The sequence below is a fragment of the Phaseolus vulgaris genome, chromosome 4 (genome assembly GCF_051622355.1).
Source record: "Phaseolus vulgaris cultivar YP4 chromosome 4, ASM5162235v1, whole genome shotgun sequence".
In the NCBI taxonomy this organism is placed as follows: Eukaryota; Viridiplantae; Streptophyta; class Magnoliopsida; order Fabales; family Fabaceae; genus Phaseolus; species Phaseolus vulgaris.
This window is the reverse complement of record NC_143501.1, coordinates 44,590,817-44,611,681: the sequence shown is the minus strand read 5'-3', so window position 1 is coordinate 44,611,681 and position 20,865 is coordinate 44,590,817. Positions and strand designations below refer to the sequence as shown.

The 20,865-nt window shown below is 34.2% G+C and overlaps 1 protein-coding gene across 7 annotated transcripts; it reads left to right on the top strand.

Annotated features, from left to right (window-relative positions):
* Window positions 1–76: 76 nt before the first annotated feature.
* LOC150028114 (cleavage and polyadenylation specificity factor subunit 1-like) lies at window positions 77–18,178 on the top strand. 7 transcript variants are annotated; one of them, XM_090301746.1, is made up of 10 exons: window positions 77–576; window positions 2,974–3,120; window positions 8,573–8,726; window positions 10,542–10,677; window positions 12,375–12,520; window positions 13,086–13,181; window positions 13,344–13,396; window positions 13,597–13,728; window positions 17,621–17,678; window positions 17,783–17,921. In XM_090301746.1, the coding sequence occupies exons 1-9, from the start codon at window positions 272–274 to the stop codon at window positions 17,628–17,630; spliced, it is 1,179 nt and encodes a 392-aa protein (XP_090157872.1). In that variant the 5' UTR covers window positions 77–271; the 3' UTR covers window positions 17,631–17,678; window positions 17,783–17,921. The 7 variants fall into 7 exon arrangements, with proteins under 7 accessions (XP_090157872.1, XP_090157868.1, XP_090157873.1 ...); XM_090301742.1 differs by lacking the exon at window positions 17,621–17,678 and having other exon boundaries at window positions 17,809–18,178; XM_090301747.1 differs by lacking the exon at window positions 17,621–17,678 and having other exon boundaries at window positions 17,783–17,803.
* The last annotated feature ends 2,687 nt before the right edge of the window (window positions 18,179–20,865 follow it).

The following is a 20,865-nucleotide window of genomic DNA, read 5'->3' as shown; positions in this document are numbered from 1 at the left end:
CAACAAAATAAAATTAAAACAAACACATGTCTTAATAATTATACAGTGTCACTAAAATTTATTTATTTATTAATTTGTTCCAAACTCAAATTGTTTCCCTCGCCGCGGAGAGTGAACTACACTGACAGACACAGACTCAGGGGACGCAGAAACACTGTGTCCCGCCAAACCCAAACCCTAATCGAGGGTTTAAGCTCTCACAACATAACCGAATCCTTTTCTCTTTAACCGTTTCACTTCCGAATTAGGTTTTCGCGCGTCTCCTTCAACCATGAGTTTCGCGGCGTACAAGATGATGCAGTGTTCCACTGGAATCGACAACTGCGCAGCCGGCTTCCTCACGCATTCACGCGCCGATTCCGTTCCTCTCCAGCCCGAAGACCTAGACGCCGAGTGGCCCTCCCGCCCCCGCCGCGTCGGCCCCCTCCCCAACCTCGTCGTCACCGCCGCCAACGTCCTCGAAGTCTACACCGTCCGCATCCAGGAGGACCAGCCGCCCAAGGCCGCCGACCCCCGCCGCGGCACTCTCCTCGATGGAATCGACGGAGCCTCTCTTGAGCTTGTGTGCCACTACAGGTTTCGCCTCTTTCCACTTATCTGTTCTGGAATTTGAATTGTGTGCTTGGATTAGCTCATTTTGAAGAAATTATAATAAGCGATTATTTCCTCGAGACCGCACATTTTGAGCTGTGTAGGGTAGTCGTGTGGATTTGCTGACGGGGTTTTAATTCCCGTTGAGAGAGGTGCTCACATTGAGTGTTTGTTCACTTGTTCTGGAGTCTGCATTGTGATTAGATTAGTTTGTTTAAAGAAATAGTGAAAATAGCGAGTACTTGAAATGATCTGGACTAGACATTTGAGCTGTGGTAGTTGTATGGACTTGCTGGAATTATAATGTTTAGCGCCGATAAGGGTTGGGTTGATTCTAACGTAAAAGGTTAATTTCTATAATGTGGCGAACACTAACAAGGTTCCAGTTGTCGTTAAGAGCTGCTCACATTTAGTGTTTGGTCACTTGTTCTGGAGTCTAAATTGTGATTGGATTAGCTTATTTTAAAGAAATAGAGAAAATAGCGATTAATTTCATGGAAATGATCTGAACTAGACATTAGAGCTGTGATTGTTGTGTGATTTTGGTAGAATTTAATGGGAGGGGTTAGTCCTCCTGACAATGTGGCAAACGAATGTTTGATTTTCTATCGAGAGAGGTTTCTCATATATGGTTTCTGACTGTGCTGAAATATGATTGTCTATACATTTGTGAAATTAAAAAAAAAATGTGGTCCAGAAGACTGTTTTTGTTTCTTAGCTATTTTTAGTTCTTGTTTTGTTTGCAATTGATGGTACATTGTGGATTGAGTAGTGGTGATTTAGTCTATGGTAATTGTATGTGCTTGGTTAATGGTGTTGGGATGTAGATTTGGTTATTTTCATCTTTGTTAGTTTGCTGAATTTACTGGTAGAGTTGAGGGGAGGCTGTGAGGATTTACTGGAATTTATGGGTTGGGTCTTGTGGAAGGGATTAGTATGGGCGACGTGGCAGACCAAGGTTTGAATTGCTTTTGATAGATGTTCACATTTAGTGTTCAACCCTGCGCAAACTAGATTGTCTCCAAAGAAGTACATCCACAATGTTATTGATATCAGAAAATATTGGCAAATAAAAAATCCTTTCTAGAAATATATCTGGAGCCATAACATATTATGGTTGAAGCATTGCAGACAAAAAGAAAATACAATATATTCATACTGATATATAAAAAATGCAGAAGTATAATTGCAACACTAACATAATGAAATACAACCATACAATTAATAATAACATCAAGTCTAGAAATTCAAATAACAATAAAATCAAAGCAAAACTGAGTTGAAGACTCTAAATAATGTCAAAACATAGGACAAAAATCCTAAATTTCTAATTCGTTATCATTGGGTCACTGAAAAATAGATATTCAGGGGTTTTAGTTTTATAGAGAATGAATGAGTATAGAGAATGTGTATTCACTTGTTCGTGCTGCAGTTGATCAATAATGGTGGAACACGTCACATGTGGCAAAGGAACAGGCCACAGGCTGTGGCGATGTCACCAGTGGCTCACTGCAGCATCTACGGTAGCTGAAGCAGAGCATGTCTGCATTTTTGGTCTGCAGCTTAGGTTTTTTAATTTAGGGTTTGGTTTGGGTTGTGTATAAGATGTGATGCTACAGAAAACCTGATTTGCCAACCCCATGTTGTGGCAGGCGGCAAAAAATCCACCACTGCTTTCTGCCATGGTGCCGCCAAGGCCATTGATTGATAGCACTGAGTACACCTGTGTAATTAAATAAAAGGGAAGTGAATAAAAGAGCTTATGTTTTTGTGTTTTTCTAGTTCTCATAACAATTGATACGTACATTGTGGATCGAGTAGTGGCAATATAGTTTGTGATAATTGTTTCTGTTTGGTTAATGGTGGATGTAGCCTGGGTTAATGTTCAGCTTTGTCAGTGTGCTGAATTTACTGATGGAGTTGAATCTTATGCTGCAATGTAAATCTAACCGTGTTGCTTATGTTGGAATATAAAATGTTAAATTTGTAGATATTTATTTTTTCTTTAAGTATTGTTTTGCAATTGATAGGTATGTTGTGGATTGAGCTGTGTAAATACATTAGTTGTAAGAAGTGGGTTTCCTTGATGATGTCAGGATATCGAGTAGATTGCTTTTGCTTCTTTTAGCTGTTAATTTTACTGACTGACTCAAGTTGTATGTGAATTTAGAATCTGAAGTTTGGAAAATTTATTTTGTTTTATTTTCATAAAGTATTGTGTGGATTGGGTGAAAGGAGTTTAGTTAGTGATCCTTGCATGGGTTTCCTTGATGATTATGGGAATGTTGGACATGACCTTGATTATTTACTTCTTTAATCTATTGGATTTATTGATTGATTTTTGCATCTTACCTGGCAAATGCTATTATACATATGATTCAGGTTGCATGGCAATGTTGAAACCATGGCTGTGTTGAGCATTGGAGGTGGTGATGCTTCTAGAAAGAGAGATTCTATCATCTTAACTTTTGCAGATGCAAAAATTTCAGTTCTCGAGTATGATGATTCTATTCATGGACTTCGAACTAGGTGAGTGCATATGTTTAAATTAGCTTATGAACAAATTATGCTTTTGTTATATTAAATTATGTTCTTTAGTGTGATATTTGGCTCTGTACTTCTGTGAACTAAAAATGAAAAGATCATTAGTGGAAAAAATAACCTTAAAATTTGGTGGGAGTTTCGTTGAAAATGGATTTATTCAACTCTTTGTTATACTCTTAGTATACACATTTTATGCTACTTGATTGATATTAAAATGGTTAGATACTTAGTTGAATTGTAGAGAAATCGTACACTATTTGGAATGTTATATGTGGATGTGTGGACAATTAGATTAAGTTAGATTAAATTAGATTAAATAGTCTCAAATAGAATTTATTTCATTTCATATTCTCTTCTCTTCCCACTCATACATTGTATTTGGTTTATCTAAAGTAGTTGTAAATATGATATCCCAAGAGAGGGAAAGACACACTCTAAATTTCAAATTCCTTTGTATAATTCTCAAGTTTGTAACAGAGCGGGATCTGCTCTACATGTCTTTGTCTGACACGATCACTGTTCAATGTCGGAGTTGTCCTTCAACACTTGGGTTTGGTGCACCTTGAGGAGTGCAACCCAACCTCGGTGGTCGCTCGTCCAAATTCCGGTCAATGCACCACCACATGTTGTCCAACCACCGCCACTGACCTTGCACGTGTCTCACGCACCACCTTCCAATGGTTGGAATTTTCCTGAATCACCATGGTTTGAGTCGTCAGAGCATTATTAGCTCGTTTTTGCCCTTAGTCCTTTGTTTAAGGACCATTTGGTGAGTCTTCTAGTGTTGACCACAATTTCTCTCACTTGAAACCCTAGGTTTCTCTCTCTAGAAACCCTAGGTTGGCTGTTGTTCTTCTCTGTTGCATTACTGGACTATGTTCTTGCCTCTACCTTGTTCAACATGTCTCGAGGGACTATTTCCTCTTTTTTCGGGACTCCTTCCATAACTTTTGAAAAGTTAAATGGGAAAAAATATTTATCTTGGTATGCTTCAGTTGAATTTTGGTTCTTTGGCCAAGGTTTCCATGATCATTTAGAAGAAGATGGTGTGCAATTCCACTCAGATCAAATTCAACAGTGGAAGAAAACTGTTTTTCAGCTTTATGCTCTACTTTGGCTATCAGTAAAACTCAATATTTTGAGTACTCTCAAGTCATTCAAAACAAGTAATTCCTTCTGGAAAAAAAGGCCCAAAATAGTTTTGTGAATGTTATCCAACATCTTTACAATTAAACATAACATAAAATATATTCTTTTTGTACTTGTCCATCCCTTTAGTCTCATTTCTTTAAACCAATTAACTAAAACATTAGATTGTTTAGTAACCTTTGATGCCAATTCTTTTGTTATATAGGAACGTGGTACGTCAGATGATTGGCAAAGGACATGAATCTAGAGGCCTATACTACCTTGTTACTAGTTCATCTGTATCTTGTTTTGCATCCGTATCTCCTAAATTGGTACATGAACGCATAAGACATCCTCATTATCCTCATTTGACAAAAATAAAAAAAATGGTTCCTAAACTTAGTAGTCTCCAAACTTTGGAATGTGAATCCTGTCAATTAGGAGAACATGTTAGGTATTCTTTTCGTAAATTTTGTGAGTCTAGATGTAATTCTGCCTTTTCTATCATCCACTCTAACATTTGGGGGCCAAGTCGTGTGTCATCTTTTGGTTTTAAATATTTTGTTACATTCATTGATGAATTTTCTAAATGTAGTTGGATTTATCTAATGAAAGATCGTCATGAAATTTTGTTTATTTTATGGCTTTCCTTAATGAAGTCATAAATCAATTTGGAAAAATAATCAAAGTCTTACGAAAGGATAATCCCCAAAGAATATTTTTTCTCTAATTTATCTAAACTCTTAAGCTCACACGACATTTTGCATCAATCTACTTGCCCTCATGCACCTTAGCAAAATGGTATAGCAGAAAGGAAAAATAGACATCTGGTTGAAACCTCTCGTATCCTAGCTGTTTGTTTTCTCATTAATAGAACACCTTCTTCACTTGATAATAAAGTTCCCTACTCCATTCTATTTCCAAAAACCCCTGTTTCATATCACTCCACGTGTTTTTGGTTGTGTATGTTTTGTCCATGATATGTCCCCAAGTTTAGATAAACTCTCAGCTAAAGCCATCAAATGTGTCTTCTTGGTCTATTCTCGACTTCAAAAAGATATCGATGCTACTCTCCTTAGACCAATAAATACTATATGTTTGCCAATGTCACCTTTTCTGAACCAACTCCCTTCTTTCCTCCTTTAACACAAGATTCTAATTCTCTCCAACTTGTCCTTCTTATACCCTTAGTTGAGCTTTGCGTTCCTTTTGCTTCCAACATCTAGAATACCCTATAAAATCCTCCTAAACCATCGTCACCGCCTCTTATTACCTATCAATGTAAGAACCAAATGGCTAGTCCAATAGTCCTTTTCAGCAGGTGCTTTTCAATCATCATCTAATACCACGTCTCTTGATCATCATGACTTAAGTTGGTCCATTGCCATTTGCAAATAGACTCGATCTACCCGTATCTATATCCTATTTATAATTTTCTTATCTACCATTCTTTATTTGCTTCCTATTTTTCTTTATTTCTTTTGTCTCTTCTATTACTATTTCTAAAAATGTGATAGAAACACTTGATCATACTATGTGGCGACTAGCCATGACTACTGATATGCAAGCTCTTGAACATAACAAAACACGAGAGTTAGTTCCTCCTTTTTTTGGGAAGAAAACAATAGGTTGTTGTTGGGTCTATGCCATTAAAGTTGGACCTAATTGTGAAGTTGATCGCTTTAAAGCTTGACTTGTGGCTAAAGAATTTTTTTAAATCTATGGCCTTGACTACACTGATACTTTTTCTTTAGTGGCCAAAATGACTATTTGACTTTTCCTTGCCATGGCAGCCATTCGTCATTGGTCCCTTCATTAATTAGATATTAAAAATTCTTTTCTGCATGAGGATTTAGAAGAGAAAGTGTACATGGAGCAACCGCTTTGGGTTTGTTGCTTAGACGGAATCTGGTCTTGTTTGTAAGTTGCGCCTCTCTCTTTATGGTCTCAAGTAATGTTGTCAAACTCATAAATCGTAAGAGGATCGGAAAGAAGATAAAAGATCGTAACTCGAGGATTGTAACTCGCCTCGTAAGACTTAGTAACATATGAAAAATAATATTCAATACATAATATAACACAAATGAAAAATGTTCATAATTCATAAAATGTTCATAAATAAATAAACTAATTAGTTGAAGCCATTATAAAATGTACCTAGAATAAAAGAGAAGAGCATTGTGAAGGAAAAAAAAAGAGAACAAGAATAAAAAGAGAAAAGCACTGTGATGGAATAAAAAAGAGGAGAATAGAAAGAGAATAACGGTGTGTGTTAAAAAAGGAGAACACCAAGGTGGGCTCAACGGTGTGATTGGTGACCAACAACGAGCGCAAGAGATGGCGATTGACGGCGAGAGCGAGCGCAAGTGACGACAACAACAGCGAGGGAGGACGACGAGTGTTAGGGTGGCGTTGACAACGGTGGCGAGCATGAGCGACGACATGTGGGTTTTAACTGGAGCAACCAAGTTCCATTTTTTTTGCCAAAAATGGCCGTGCATGAGTGACGATCCAGAATCGACAACCTCTGTCAATGCACCGAGCTGTGCAACGTTGCGCTCTGATCCGGTTTCGCCGATCGAGTCACCTCGGTTGGCTTTCCAAACTCGCTGACTTGGGCGAATATGCGAATAAACTCGCGATCTTGACAACATTGGTTTCAAAGGGTCTCTCCGTGCTTGGTTTTGAAAGTTTAGCCACATTGTTCAATCCTTTGTGCTGAAACGCAATGAGGCAAACCACTATATTTTCTATTGTCTCATTTTCCTTGGAAAATTTATGTACTTAATTGTGTATGTTGATGATATAGTAATCATAGGGAATGATGATGCTAAAATCTCTTAATTAAAGAAACTCCTGTGCAGTCATTTTCGAACCAAGGATCTTTGAAATCTCAAATATATTTTGGGCATAGAAGTAGACCAATCAAAGGAAAGAGTTGTAATCTTTGAAACAAAATATGCTCTTGACATCCTTAACGAGATAGGTATGATTGATTTCAAACTAGTAGATTGTCTTGTGGAAATTAATGGCAGAATAGGGAGAATTTTTCTCTAATCCAAAAAGTCATAGAAGACTGGTTGGAAAACTCATTTATCTCACTATTACTAGACCAGATTTGTCTTTTGCAGTCAATTCATGCTAAATCCTTGTATTGATCACTAGAATGCTGTCATTTGTATTCCAAGATATCCCAAAAATCCTCCAAGACAAGGACTACTTTATGAAGATAAAGGGAATATCCAATCTTTTGGTATTGTGACGCTGATTGGGCTGGTTCTCCTATGGATGTTCTACCATAGGTTATTGTGTTTTGCTTGGAGGAAATATTTTCTATTGGAAGGCCAAGAAACAAATGTTGTTGCATGATCATCTGCTTGAGTATAAAGTAGTAATGACGTCCCTCACGCGTGAGCTTTTATGGGTAAAACAGTTCCTACAAGAATTGTATTTTTGTGAGATTGAGCCAATGAAGATTTATTGTGATAACCAAGCGGCTATTCCCATTGCTTCCAATCCAGTGTTCCACGAGAGAACTAAACATTGAAATTGATTGTCATTTTATTCGAGAAAAGTTGTTGTCCAAGGAAATTTGCACTGAAATTGTCAGATCAAATATCAGCTTGCAGATGTACTAACAAAATCCTTGAGAGGACCTCTGTTTCAAGCTTGGCACATACAATTTGTATGCTCCAGGTATTGGGGGAGTGTTAGATTAAATAGTCTTAAACATAATTTATTTCATTTGAGATTCTCTTCTCTCTTCCCTCTCATACTTTGTATTTGGTTTATCTAAAGTATATATTGTATCTGGTCTATCTAAAGTAGTTGTAAATATGAGATTCTAAGGGAGGGAAAGAGACTCTAAATTTGAAATTCCTTTGTATTATTCTCAAGTAACATTTTAGTTCAACATGGTAGGGTGGGAGACTAGGTTGAATCAATCTAGGTTGGGGTACTTTTGTTATGTTTGTTTTACTTCAAGTTCTAAAGAGAGACATGTTTTTCTATTGATGACATTTGACTGCAGTGCCAGTAATATTAGTCTACCACAGTCTTTTTGAGGGGTTGAATTTGGTAGATGTACATGGTTTGCATAAAGCAAGCTGTTGCTTTGCTATTTCTTTCTATTTTGCTGTTTACGGTCAGGGTATTGAGTATAACATAAAACAGTTAGTTCATTGACCTGTAGCATGCCAGTACTCAGTTGAGGATCAGAAGTCAAGTCATTTTACATCAAACTCATATCTCTTCTTCTGTAAAGGATTTAGTTTATGTCTTGTCTTTAACTCTTGTTTCTACCTCCTAGTTCTTTACATTGTTTTGAGGGTCCAGAGTGGCTTCATCTGAAAAGAGGAAGAGAACAATTTGCAAGAGGACCGGTGGTAAAGGTTGATCCTCAAGGCAGGTGTGGTGGAACTCTGATATATGATTTGCAAATGATAATACTAAAGGCTACTCAGGTTTATCCTCTATGCCCTGTGAATTTGAAATACTTTATTATATACTATTTTTTTATATCTGTTTATTAAAAACAATCATTGTTCACTATTATATACTAATTTTTGTATGCCTGTTTATTAAAAACAATAATTGTTCACTAGAAATGGAAGGTGCAGCCTAACATGCCCAGTCTCTGTACATGTCTTTAAAGGGAACTCCCTTGAAATATCCGTTAGTTCCATAAATGTGAATTCTTTTTTTCATGCATCTGCACTAGAAAGTAGGATTTGGCTTCAAGTTTCAGGGTGTCTAGTCATGCTGTTGCAGGTTCTGTTTTAAATTCCTCACCTTTTCTCCAAATAGGGGATACATATTTTTTTGTATACCAGTTTTGAAAGTCCAAGTTTCTATCCAAGGCAATGTATTTCATTTGAATTGCTGTTACATAAAAGGATTGATACTAATGCTTTGTTGTGGATTTGCAAACCACACTAAGGTTTCCCTCCATTGTGTTTTGTGCCTCAATTTTTTTTACATGAATAGGCTCTGAGGGTGTTTTAGTATCACATTTTCAATTTTCTGATCATTCTGTCCTGTTATTATAACCAAATGTTAATTATTTTCTTATTTGTCCTTCCATCTTAGGCTGTTTGAAATCATTTCAGGGCTACAGATCAACCTTTCAGGGTTAAACAGTCTTTATCTGTTTTTGTCTAATTGGTGGGATTTCAATCACTTAAATGTTGATTGACCTATCTAAGAGTTCTTGTGGGTGGAATCTCTTGGTCCACACCTTTACTAACTCCTAGAAAGTGAGGTTAAACAGTCTTTATCCGTTTTCATCTATTTGGTGGGATTTCAATCACTTAAATGATGATTGACCTATCTAGGAGTTGCTATGGGTGGTAATCTCTTGGGGCATATAAGGTGAGTTTCCACCCACTCATGTAGTATAATTTGATCATATCTTTAGTCGACGTAGAATTTCCAACACACCCTCTCACACTTCAAGAACTAGGCTTGAGTGTGGGACTAGATTATATACTATAAATTGACCATATTTCTAGTCGATGTGAGATCTCCAACAAGAATGTCCCTTGAATCATGTCCGGGTGGTTAGATAGTTTTATGGATGCTTTCTTTTTCTAATTTTTTTCACTGGTTGGGTTTCTGTAATTCAGTTGTCTCTGTATAATATCCCATTGTACTGTATCACTATACAGTTTTTAAGAGTTTCTTATTCTCCTGTATGTCTGTCTCTACTTTGTTCTTAAAAAATCTTTCTTTTACTAAAACATCTGTATAGCAGCAGTAAGACATTTATTGTGCGGACATTTCACTTTTAATATAATTAGGAAAACTGGATTTCTAGAGAGGATTTAGGTCTTTTGGATAAAGTTCTCATCCCATTTTAGTGCTTTTGAATGGACTAGGAATTTAAATAGCTAGCTAGGTACCACTGCAGCATGCTATCTGAGAAGCGATTTGGTGATTTTGGTTAGAGAGAATGCCTTAATTTTTAGGATAGTGTCACAACCACTCTACTTCTTTCAGATAAGTTGGTTGTATTGCTTAGCAAATGATTCTAGGTGCATATTAATGCAGAAGAATGGGATCCAATCTAAGGGACATTACCAGGTTGCTTGACCTTTTGTTTAATAATTTTAATTAAGTAACTGATGCAAATGATCTGTTGTAACCCAGCGTTGCATTCTGTAATCCACCTAACATTTAAAATCAATAGTAATTCATTTTGTCAGTTTATTTCTTTTGGAAAATTTTCTTTATCAATTATATTTTTTATTGTCTTTTAATTGTTGTATTTTTTTTGTCAGGCTGGTTCTGGCTTAGTTGGGGATGATGATGCCTTGGGATTTTCAGGAGCAGTTGCTGCACGTATCGAGTCATCTTATATGATAAACCTCCGTGACTTGGATATGAGGCATGTAAAAGATTTTACATTTGTTCATGGTGAGTTGAAGAGAATATTAATATTTTTCATCTTGTCTCTTTTATGTATTTATAAATTATATAATGAAAGTTCTACCATCTCTTCTCGAGATGGAATTTAGATTTAGTTTTTTTGATAAAAAATGGAATCATGGTTGTTTTCCGCAACATCAATATTAGAAGTTTTTATAAATGTATGGTATTCTTGTTTCTTTTCTAATTTTGTGGGGTGGTGGAGTGAAGAAGAAAATTGGGCTTAATCCAAAAGCTACAAAGTTAAAGAAAAAGGAAAGAGCAGGGACAGGAATAATAAGTATGTCTCCCTATATCTGCAGTAATAAGTATGGATAAATCACTAGAAGGGACAGGAATCACATTGAATTCAGGAGAAAGTTGCTGGCTCCAGTTGATGAGTCATTCTGCAAATTTATTTCCCTCACGGTGAAATAGAACTCGTAACTCTAATATAGCAGTAATAAATGTGACTAGAAAAAGAGATTGTCTTTGTAACTGAACCCTGCCTTAGTGCAACACAAAAAAATTATTCCTCTAAGTTTGAAAGACCACTATTGACATTCAAATAAAATTTAGGGTGCAGATGCAGTTCTATAAACATCTTAGTTACATGTTTATTTAATAAGCTCTTTTCAAATGATAGCTTATGTCATAAAGTTGACCGTGAAACTTATTGTAACAAAATAAAGAGAGTTTATTTTTATAAGTGTCATTGAAAAGCACGTTTAAAAAATGTAATTAGAGGTTATAGGAGTGCAAGTTATATTTATAAGCCAACATAAGTTCTGTATAAACTCTTCCAAACACCACCACACCACATCAGTTGTATGAAATACTTGCTGAAAATTTGTTTTCAAAATCAATGATAAATCATAACATGGGATTTTATTATTTTCTTAACCCCAAGGCCCTATTTGGTCGTCAAGAGAGAAATAGAGGGAATGGAGAAATCGAGAAGAAATAAGTTGGAAAAAGAGAAAGAAATAAAATTGAATGTTTAATTGTTTGCTGAACAGAAATAGGTGAGAAATTGAAAGTTTTATAGAAGGTGTGTAATTAGATTGAATTGATAGAAGATAAGGAGAGAGATAGAGAGACGAGTAAAAAAGTGAGAAATAATGAAATGGTTCCCACCATTTTAATAAAGTATTTCTTCTCTCTATTCTCTCCACACCAAACACACCACATTATTTCTCTCCCTCCCCATCATTCTCCCTCCACTCAGCCAAACAAGGCATAATGGTTTTGCACATTAATTCTTTCGTTAAAATCAGTTAATAACATTTTATTTTCTTTATGCATGTATTTAATTCATTCATACACCGAGGAAAGAGACAGACTTTACTTTGTGATTATAATACATGGTTCAAATGTATATATAAGCATTTATTGTGTTTGTGCACAATAAAATATTGACCGTTGGTTTAGTTAAATGACATGTTTCTTAAATTTATTTCCTGTTTGCTTATTTTGTAGCCCTCTTTATAATTTGAATAATTAGTTGTGTTGTTTCTGGATCAAAAACTGAATTAACTAATTTTATAATTTACAATCATTATTTAAAAATCAAAATATAATGGATTATGATTCTGGTGCTTTATTGCAGTACTTGTGTATCTATTTTCTCTGCATGAAAAGATAGTATTATACATAAGTTTGTGTTATTTTTTACTTAACAAGTAGTGCTTCAACTTTTTGTACAGGCTATATTGAACCTGTAATGGTTATTTTACATGAACGTGAACTCACTTGGGCTGGGCGTGTCTCATGGAAGCATCATACTTGCATGATATCAGCACTTAGTATCAGCACAACCTTAAAGCAGCATCCACTTATTTGGTCAGCTGTTGTAAGTTCAACGTAGATGCCTAGATGGCACTTCAATGTGATTTTCAAAACTTGCAATAGCAAAATGGAAGATTTTTACCCTCCACACTTCAATATCTTAGAGAAGCTGGAGTATTTAAGATATGGCTAGTTTATTAACCTCCTTATTGGTGTTTGCCATGTATTTCTTTTTTATTTAGAATTTTCTTTTCATTGTATAGATTTTGGTTTTGTTTGCACTTGTTGTAGGCAAACAAAATTAGTGTAACTAATAGTGTCTATTATATTGTTTAAACATTTTTGGTTTTGTTGTCCCTTAACATGTAGGCTAACAAAAGTGAATTTGAGTAATGGTGTCTATTATATTGTCTTTTTTTAAACAATTTACCACCCCTTCCATGTGAGATCTCTTTAGTAAGTGATTAATTAATGTGCCCATCTAGCCCTTATGGTTTGAATAATATTTCCTCATGGAAATCGTATGTATGTCTTAAGTCCAGCATCTTTTAACTTCTGCTGATTGTTTTCCCTCTCTTTTACACCCTAAATTGATTTTTGTAAATTTGTCTGCTGTATTTATTTTGCAGAATCTCCCCCATGATGCATACAAGCTTCTTGCAGTGCCTTCGCCAATAGGTGGTGTTCTTGTAATAGGTGCTAATACTGTTCATTATCACAGTCAGGTAAATGAGTTGCCTAGGCATAGTTGTGTGGTATCTTTTCAATTTTTATTAATTGACAAGATATTTAATTGTAGTTTTGCATGTATGTGTATTCTTGCATTTTACAGTTTTTGGTTTACAAGATACCGGGAATAATCTAATTATATAGGTTATTTTTTGCAGTCGGCTTCTTGTGCATTGGCCTTGAACAGCTATGCTGTTTCACTTGACAATAGGTGATGATTCTTTCTCTCTCATATAATCTTCATATAAAAGGAAATAACATTCTAGGCATGAGTTCTTACAATTATTTGACATTACCCCTCATTTTTCATACTGTGATTTGACATCCTCTTATGCACATTAATTATTTTCCTCGTATTGTATTTGGATGTTAACTTTTAAAACCCCAATTACCTTCCTTTTATATTTCCAGTCAGGAGATACCGAGATCAAGTTTTAATGTGGAGCTTGATTCTGCCAATGCAACTTGGTTGTTGAGTGATGTAGCCTTGCTGTCTACAAAAACTGGCGAACTACTATTGCTTACTCTTGTTTATGATGGAAGGTATGCTGCTTTTCCATTTTATCTCCCTCATTCACATTCTTTATGTTCTGGTTTGATAGTACACTCCAGCTGATTAGGAGATAGATGTATGGATTGATAGTACACTCCAGCCTACATATAATATATGTCTTTTACATGCATAAAAGAGAATCTTACAAGTCTTTCAGTGTTCTGTAGTCTTGCATATGGTCACATTCTTTATGTTGTGGGTCATATGTTCATTTTAGCCGATTAGGAGGTAGATGTGTAGATTGAGAGTAAACTCCAACTGATTTATAGTTGGAATACGTTCTTTACTGCATACAAGAGAATCTTACAATTTAATAACATGGAAGTCTGACATTAAGTGAAATACACTGACAATTTAATTTAATTTGAACAATTTACAGAATTATTTTAACATAAAGATGAACGAACTATCTATGAGATTATGTCCCACACGAGGGTCTTCTTCGTTGTCTCGATGGACGTGGACTATCGTCCTTATTGTTTTCCCCTTCGTTAGTTTTTCATGGAAATTTGGATCCATATGAAGACATTGTGGATTGATAATAATGTGTGGTGAGAATTGGACGAAATGTGGAAGATGGTGTCACTATTGAAGTACTAAACATTTGTGATGGACTTGGAGAAAAATATTTCCATGCAATGGAAAATTGGTGTAAGTTGATGACATTTGTTGGTAGAGAAATGGCCAGACATGTTGGGGTGATACTCCATAAAGTTGAATATTTCTGGTGGTTGATAGGGAGAACTATTGAAAAAAAGTTTGTTGTCCAAATTGTGCAACATTTGAATAAGACTCAACATGATGATGATGGCCTTCAGAATGGTGGGGTTGACTGTCGGGTGGCGTGCCATATTGTTGTTTAAAATAATAATTAATATAGTGTTTAATAAAATTAAAATATGAAATAAGTTGTAGATTTAGCTTACATTGTCTTTAGACATGACCTCTCTAGGTGAGACGTAGCGGATGGTATGATTGGTGATCTATTGTGTGTAAGTTGAAACATCGTACAAATGACCATTTTTCATAGAATGATATTCCCTAAATTAAGGTTTTGTCAATCATTCCACATTGTTATCCACCTTTGGTGATATTGTGGTCAATACATATTTGTTCTTCCACGCATGTCTTCTCTGTGAACTTCATTGAGGTTGCATGGGTCATGTGGAATATGTTGTTGAAACTAGAATTGTCGCATCATTCGGTGTGCTTGATGAAATTTGATAGTTTCAAAACAAATTACAAGTATAATCGCACAACTTACAACTGAAAAATATATTGTAATTATACCACTAATTTTGAGTCATCGATGTGGAGTCCACAAAAACATTCAACGACAAAAAATAACATTATTACTTTTTTGGATTATTTGGAAAAAAATTAGTTGTTTAAGGATAAAATGATAACTTGTTTCAACCGCATCTGATCAAGCGTCTTCTGAATTTGACCCACTATAATCACATTTGTGTTTGTTCAAAGTAAGTTTCTAGACCATATGCGATAAACGTTTGTCATGAAATAATTAATACAAACTTTTTAAACACACAACATTAACATGAATAAAAAAAAAGAATAACCTTTTCGCAAGTGAAAAAACAACACCGACAACTATCTCCTCAACACTCAATGGGTCAGTAGTCGATGAAAAACATGTCATTCGGCCCCACATCTAGCATTATAAAAACATCATGCACCATTCGATATTGTCTTAATTATAATTGATATTGTGATCCAGTGCACGATACAAACAAGCCAACACAGTTGACCCCCAACTAAAGTTTGACACATTATTTAAGTCAACCAGTAACAATAGATACATTAGATGAACTTGACTCTTTGATGTGTCTGACATTGATACATTTCCAATCAATCTCAACAAGTGCACTCATGCATGTTGTGTAATAATAACATCAGTTGCATCATGTGCCAAATATCAAAAAGAACTATTCAACCAAGATATATTGATTGTGTTTCCTTGAACCATAGTTTTTGCTGCCACAAATTTCAACAATTCCTCACACACACATACCAAGTCACCACTACTATCACCCATCACAAGTTCCCCATCAATTGGGAGTCCAAGTTGAACTGTAACATCTTTTAAGGTGATTGTGGCTTTTGGAGTGGCAAATGAAAGGTGTGTGGCTCAGCTTTCCACCTCTCGACCAATGTTGTAACTAGATGGTGATTTATGTCAATGTTCGTCAAAATCAATAAGATTTCGAACTCAACATGTTCAATTAAATTTATGACTAGGTGATCAAGTCGTTCAAAATGTTTGAGAACCCATATGGCATGTCGTTTAGGTCGTATGAGTCTTTTGTTCCCTTCCCATAAAGTCTTTTTCACATGTTTATGTTGTAGCTGTAAGATGGACATATGTTATGGTAGTCGTGCATTGGTTGTCATTGTTATCCGAACCTATACAAAAAATATATATGAAAGTTCAAAATTTCTTAAATACTAAGAAGGTAACTTTGACAAAATAAACTTAAGACTGACTTAGTGTAAGGTGTCTGTGTGTGTTAAAACTAATGCAACTCCAACACTGCTGAAGGAATAATTGGTGTTATGGATGAAAGAAAGTGAATGTTACGTAGATGAATGGAAAGGTTCAATACAAAACAATGCTTACATGAATTTAAAGGGTGAGTAGATAGTAGTATAACGAAAAAGACAATACTTGAACTCCAAAAGCACAAAAACCAGCCAACACAATTCAGTAAATGGTGCAAGAGTAGTATGCTTGTGTGAATATATGGTCATAAATTTAATAATACACATAAATTTAGTGAATTCCACCTACAACTCTAGCGCATATGTAGATTTAAAGGAACTGTGTGACATTGAAGGAACACACGTATGTACATTTGAAGGTTGTGGGTGACATTGAAGGTTGAACATGAACTACATCCAGGGATCTCTCTTCCAAGCTTTATTACATGTCAAAGCAATGCATGGAGAAAACGTTGACTCAAAACCACTACAAGTTGAGAAGTGGATGAAGATTTAAATTGATAGTACATTTTCCCTACTACGATTTCAAGAATATTTGTTGAATTGAAATCGCCATTCATGTGTACACATTGGAATGAGTATAGGCACAATAGTGTCACTTGTAACAAGATTCATTTTTGAATTGAAAGTGTATAAGACAAAATGACTTGCACATTTGAATTCAATAGAGACTATGACTGATTGTCTTGATTATGGAGTTGCATCTTTAAATTTAAAGGAGCAGTAATTTAGCCTCTATCATTTCAAGTGGGCGTGTGGTGTTTAATTCAATACTTTTTATTGTCTCTTTTCATTTATATCATGTTATATATTTATTATGTATGCATATATTTCTCTCTTTAAAATAAACTAATATGGGGTATCCATGTATTATTTGTCAAAAGTCATATCAATATTTGGTATAGTAGGGGAAATTTTAATACCCATTTAAAAAAGTATAGCAAAGTATCAGTATGATATATAACGTGTGATATGAAATTGATATTATGTTTTGTATGCATTGCTCATAAAGCACATGCCATCTTGTTGAACCTTGTATGTATGAATTTTGAAGCACGATGCATTGGTCAAAGGAACACTACTTTGTAAGAGTGAATGACTATACCACACACACATGCATGACTACATTATTATTTAATTTCTTGAACTTACTAGTACATATTATATATAATGTATGAAAAATGTAGCTTGTATGTTATGCCTTGTACTATGTACCAATATGTGAATTCAGTGTCATGAGAAAGTTATTGTGTTGCTTTTAATAATTTTAAACTTTAAGTAACTATGTTATATATTCTGATGAACCAACCAATGCAATGCAAAAATACTCATTCACCAAAGTTTTTTGCATATTTATCAAACAAGTCTTGGTTAGAAGTTTTCGATTGGAGCACAACTTGTTTTATACATTGATATTGACAAGGTAATACTTTAAAGTTTGTATTGAAAATCCTTCTAACAACTAGTAGTCACACTCATTCAATGCACTTTACAGTAACAATTATATTTTGATGTTGCATGTGGTAGATGAATCCCTTTTACATTGGAGGCAGTTTTATGGGCACCCAGAAAGTGTCCGTGATCAGAGATATTATTCATGAATTTAGTAAAGATGATGACATCGATGAGAAGAAGGTGGTTTCGTAACGTCATCACTCCAACAAGGTGATTCCTATAGTCGATTGAGACAAGTAATTGAATATGACCATTATGAACGAATGGTTTTTCTTAATAAAGAGGCTACTATGTGTGTGATAAAACAATATCACATAGTTCAAGGCTATAAATTTGTTGTCGTCGAGTCAAAGACGGATCAATATGTAGCCCAGTGCATTAACTGCAACAATGGATGTCAACGTTGAAGATATCCGCAATACATGGGAGATAAAAAAAATATTGAAGCGCCCCATACATGTTTGTTGATCACTCTTTCTGATGATCACGTAAATTTGGACTCCACCCAAATCACAACTATTGTGGTCAATTTCGTTAAAACAAATCCATCAATCCTAATGAAAAGTTTAATTGCAAAAATTAAAGTTGTTATGGTTATTATGTAACATATAAAAAAACATGGATGAAAAAACAAAAGGTGTTTGTCGTGAAATTCGGTGAATGAGACAAATCATATAATTATCTTCCAAGATAGTTGCAGGCGGTTCAAGAAAATGTCCTTAGGACAATTGTCGATCTGTTACTTTGTCTTTTATTCTAGACAGTGTTTAAGACACTTTGTCTTACATCTTGATATGTGTATTTTGGGCTTTCAAACCATGCATTGATGGCTTCAATTATTGCAAAGCAATAGTCAAAGTTGATGGAACATTCTTGATTGAAAAATATCATGGGACTTTGCTAACAACAATTGGTCAAGATGACAACCAAAATATCTTCCCTTTAACTTTTGCAGTATTTTGAAGGTGAAACAAAAAAAACATTGATCTGGTTCTTCTGACTATTGTGACCACATGTCATACCACAACAAAAGATATGCATGATAAATGATAGAGGAAAAACCATTTTATCAGCATTGAAATCTTCAGAAGTTGGTTGGGAAGGAAATGGTCTCCTATCAGTATATTGCACACTCCACATTGCATATGACTTCAATAAGAAGTTCAAGAATGTCGAGTTGAATAAACACTTGATAGACACAAGTATCTATTTAAATTTAATTTACTTTTATTAATCAGTTTTGATGCAACGCATTAGCTTTAAATCATTTTATTTTTGACATTGTCACATGTTAAGAAATGAAAAACCCAATTCGTCAAGAAAAATTGTCGGCTTTAAGATCACAATTTCGCTGAGCTTTTGGCTAGATGGATCAAATACGTTTGAAAACATGGACGCAAGCATATGACGGAGGTAGGAGGTATGACCACATGACAACAAATTTAGTGGGGTGTATGAACTCATTACTAAAGGGAACACAATTGTTATCCATTTATGCTATCCTGAAGACAACTTTTGAAAGAACCAAATCCTGGTTTGTTGAACGAGGGACGAAGACAATGTGCATGTTATGAGTTGACCATCAATATCCTGAAAATATTACTGTCGTGTTATGGAAAAATGAACAACTATCAGCTATGTGTCATGTCTAGAGGTACAATAGAGAAAATTAAGAGTTTGATGTTCAAAAGCTACTGATTCCCCAACTACAACGCCCACATATGTCATACACAATAAGACTAAATGACTGGTGGTGTGATTGTACGAAGTTTCAAGCTCTCCACCTTCCTTATACTCATATGATTGTTGTTTGTTCGACATGTAATTTATAACTAATGACATTCGTTGACCTTATCTACAATTTGCACTATATTTTCAAGGCTTACGAAATTCAATTTCTTCCAATTAAAAATCAAGATTATAGGTCTAGTTATATGAGATCGAATTTGATCCCAGAGGCCCACATGTGCGGTAAAGAATCAAGCTGACCAATAATTAACCGTATACATAATGAAATGGATGAAACACGTTCAATTAAACTAAATAAATACTTTTACTATAGGAAAAAATGACACAATAGGACTAATTGTAAACTTTTGTAATATTTTTCTACTTTCTATATGACAATTTCTTTAATTAAATTCACAATTTTTTATTTTATGTTAAAGCGAAACTAATTTAGTGAATTATATACATATATTACTAACAACTCACTCAAAATAAATACAAAGAATATTTTACTACATATTAAACATTTTTTCATAACATTTTTCAACATTTTCAAAAAATTATGGAGTATTGTTTCACTCATTAGTTAAATAATTGTGGACTTTAACTTTGCTAGTTGTGATTTTAGGGTTTATAGGTTTATCATTTTGGATAGAGGATTATGAGTTTAAATCTTTTACTTTAATAGATTTTTTGATATATTGTTTACAAATTTACACTTTATGGTTAAGGATTACGGTTACACGTGTCTTTATTGATTTAAGTTTTTTATTTATTTTAGGGTTTACTACTTATTATTCTCAATTTTAGATTTCTGGTTTATTTTTAGCGCATTAGATTTAAGATTTTATCACCATTATTAATTTTCATACATTATTTTCAATCAAAATAACACAACAAAATCTTTCTTAAATTATTTTATTATTTTTTTAAAAAATAATAAATTTTCTTCCAAAAAACAAACAAACATTAAACTGAGGTTGTAAATGGTAAAGACAAGTTCAATACAATATGATATATAACTGAAGTTACATTACAAATACGAATTTGATTAGGCAATATTTTACCAAAATCATTTTTAACATGTATGATTTTAGCATAAATATTTTTTATCTGCTAAATATAATAGTATGAACCAAATACAATTTCTTTACAAAATGCTATTAGTGCAAACTTTAATCAAAACTCCTATTTGTCATATACGATTTTTTTTTTTTTTTGAAAACAGTAAATATAGATAACGATTTCTTTAAAATTATTCCGAACTCTCATGATTTACCTAATTTTTAAATAAAAATAATAATTTACCCATTTTAGGAAATATGAAATAAATTACACAATTTTAAGAAAAAACCCACAAAAAAGATATATTTTAATAATATATATATATATATATATATATATATATCATGTTAAGACAAAATATT